Source organism: Myotis davidii, unplaced genomic scaffold, assembly GCF_000327345.1.
Source record: "Myotis davidii unplaced genomic scaffold, ASM32734v1 scaffold17, whole genome shotgun sequence".
Classification (NCBI taxonomy): Eukaryota; Metazoa; Chordata; class Mammalia; order Chiroptera; family Vespertilionidae; genus Myotis; species Myotis davidii.
Genome location: NW_006288624.1, coordinates 89037 through 90280, shown reverse-complemented (window position 1 = coordinate 90280; position 1244 = coordinate 89037). Strand labels below are relative to the sequence as shown.

General features: G+C 54.7%; 1 protein-coding gene across 1 annotated transcript in view; it reads left to right on the top strand.

Moving 5' to 3' along the window:
- PAPLN (papilin, proteoglycan-like sulfated glycoprotein) overlaps window positions 1-1244 on the top strand; it is a 49564-nt gene that overhangs the window by 6523 nt on the left and 41797 nt on the right. Inside the window, exon 3 of the mRNA XM_015562003.1 lies at window positions 1029-1244. Within this exon, the coding sequence (XP_015417489.1) occupies window positions 1029-1244 (216 nt within the window). The remainder of the gene's footprint in view (window positions 1-1028) is intronic.

Sequence of the window (1244 nt, the reverse complement as noted above, 5' to 3'; positions counted from 1 at the left end):
GCTCCCCGGTTTCAGCCGGAACGAGGCTCCCCGGTACCGCCTCCTCCCCTCCCCAAGCGCTGTGGTTACAGTGGGTGCGGGCGCAGGGCAGGGGGGTAGCCCGCCGCCCGCCTCGCCCCCGCGACCCCACGACCCCAGGACTCTCTGATCTGACTGTGAGGAGGACGACACGAACCGCTGTTGGTGCTAAATGAACGGAACATGGAGGTCGTTACACGTGCCAGGTTCAATTCTGCTGAAATTGGCTTATGTTTGCTCTGTTTTAGCCTTGCAAACTGAACTCACTTTGTACTTAAAAACTAAAAGAACATTAGTACAATTACAGATCTTAATTTTAAAATTAACTTACTCAGATCTTAAATTTTAAGCATATATGTCAGTTCCCGTTTGATGTTTTGCACTGAACGGGACACACTGATTATTTCATTCTCCAGAACAGTGACATGTACACACATGCACACACACTGCGCGCACTGCACACACTGCACAGCCGGAGCACGCACCACACTGCCCGTGCACGCACCACATGCACACGCGCACAGACAAAGCCACAGGCACTCCGCGCACACACACACACACACACCACTGCCCGTGCACACGCGCACAGACAAATCCACAGGCACTCTGTACACACACACACCATATTGCACACGTGCCCACAATGCCCACACATGCACACGCGCTGCTTAACTTAAGGGTCCCGCCAGGGAGCTCCCCCAGTACAGAGAAATACTGGCCTGGGTTTAAAGTAAGATACAATTAACATTTTAAAAGCATTTAAATTTAGTTTTTAAAATGCCTGAAGAGACTTTGTAAAAACCGATATCAGTGAGTTTTAAAACAGCTTGTGGAATGGCTTTTTACAGAGGCATCTCTTGCTGAGTTAGAGTGGATCTGATTGCTTTAAATCTGAGCTTTCAACAAGGAAGTGCTTTTAACTGCCTCTTTTCCCTCCGAAACCCTGAGAGGAGTTACTCTTGCACGTTCCGAAGCCGGTTGTAGACGGGCCTTTCCTACCTCGCGGTGAGGATCCGGGGCTGCCCTCGCGTCCTACCCGCGGTCTCCGGCCACCTGTGCGGGGCGGGAAGGAGAGGACGCCCGCCCGCCCTCCAGACGGGCCTCGGAGGCCGGGGCTGCGGTGGGGCGGCGCCTGCTCTGCCCCGCCCGCTCCAACCCGACCTCTCCCGCAGGCCGAGATGCAGCTGCTCCTGCTCCTGCTCGTGGCCCTGCTGCTGGCCCCGGCG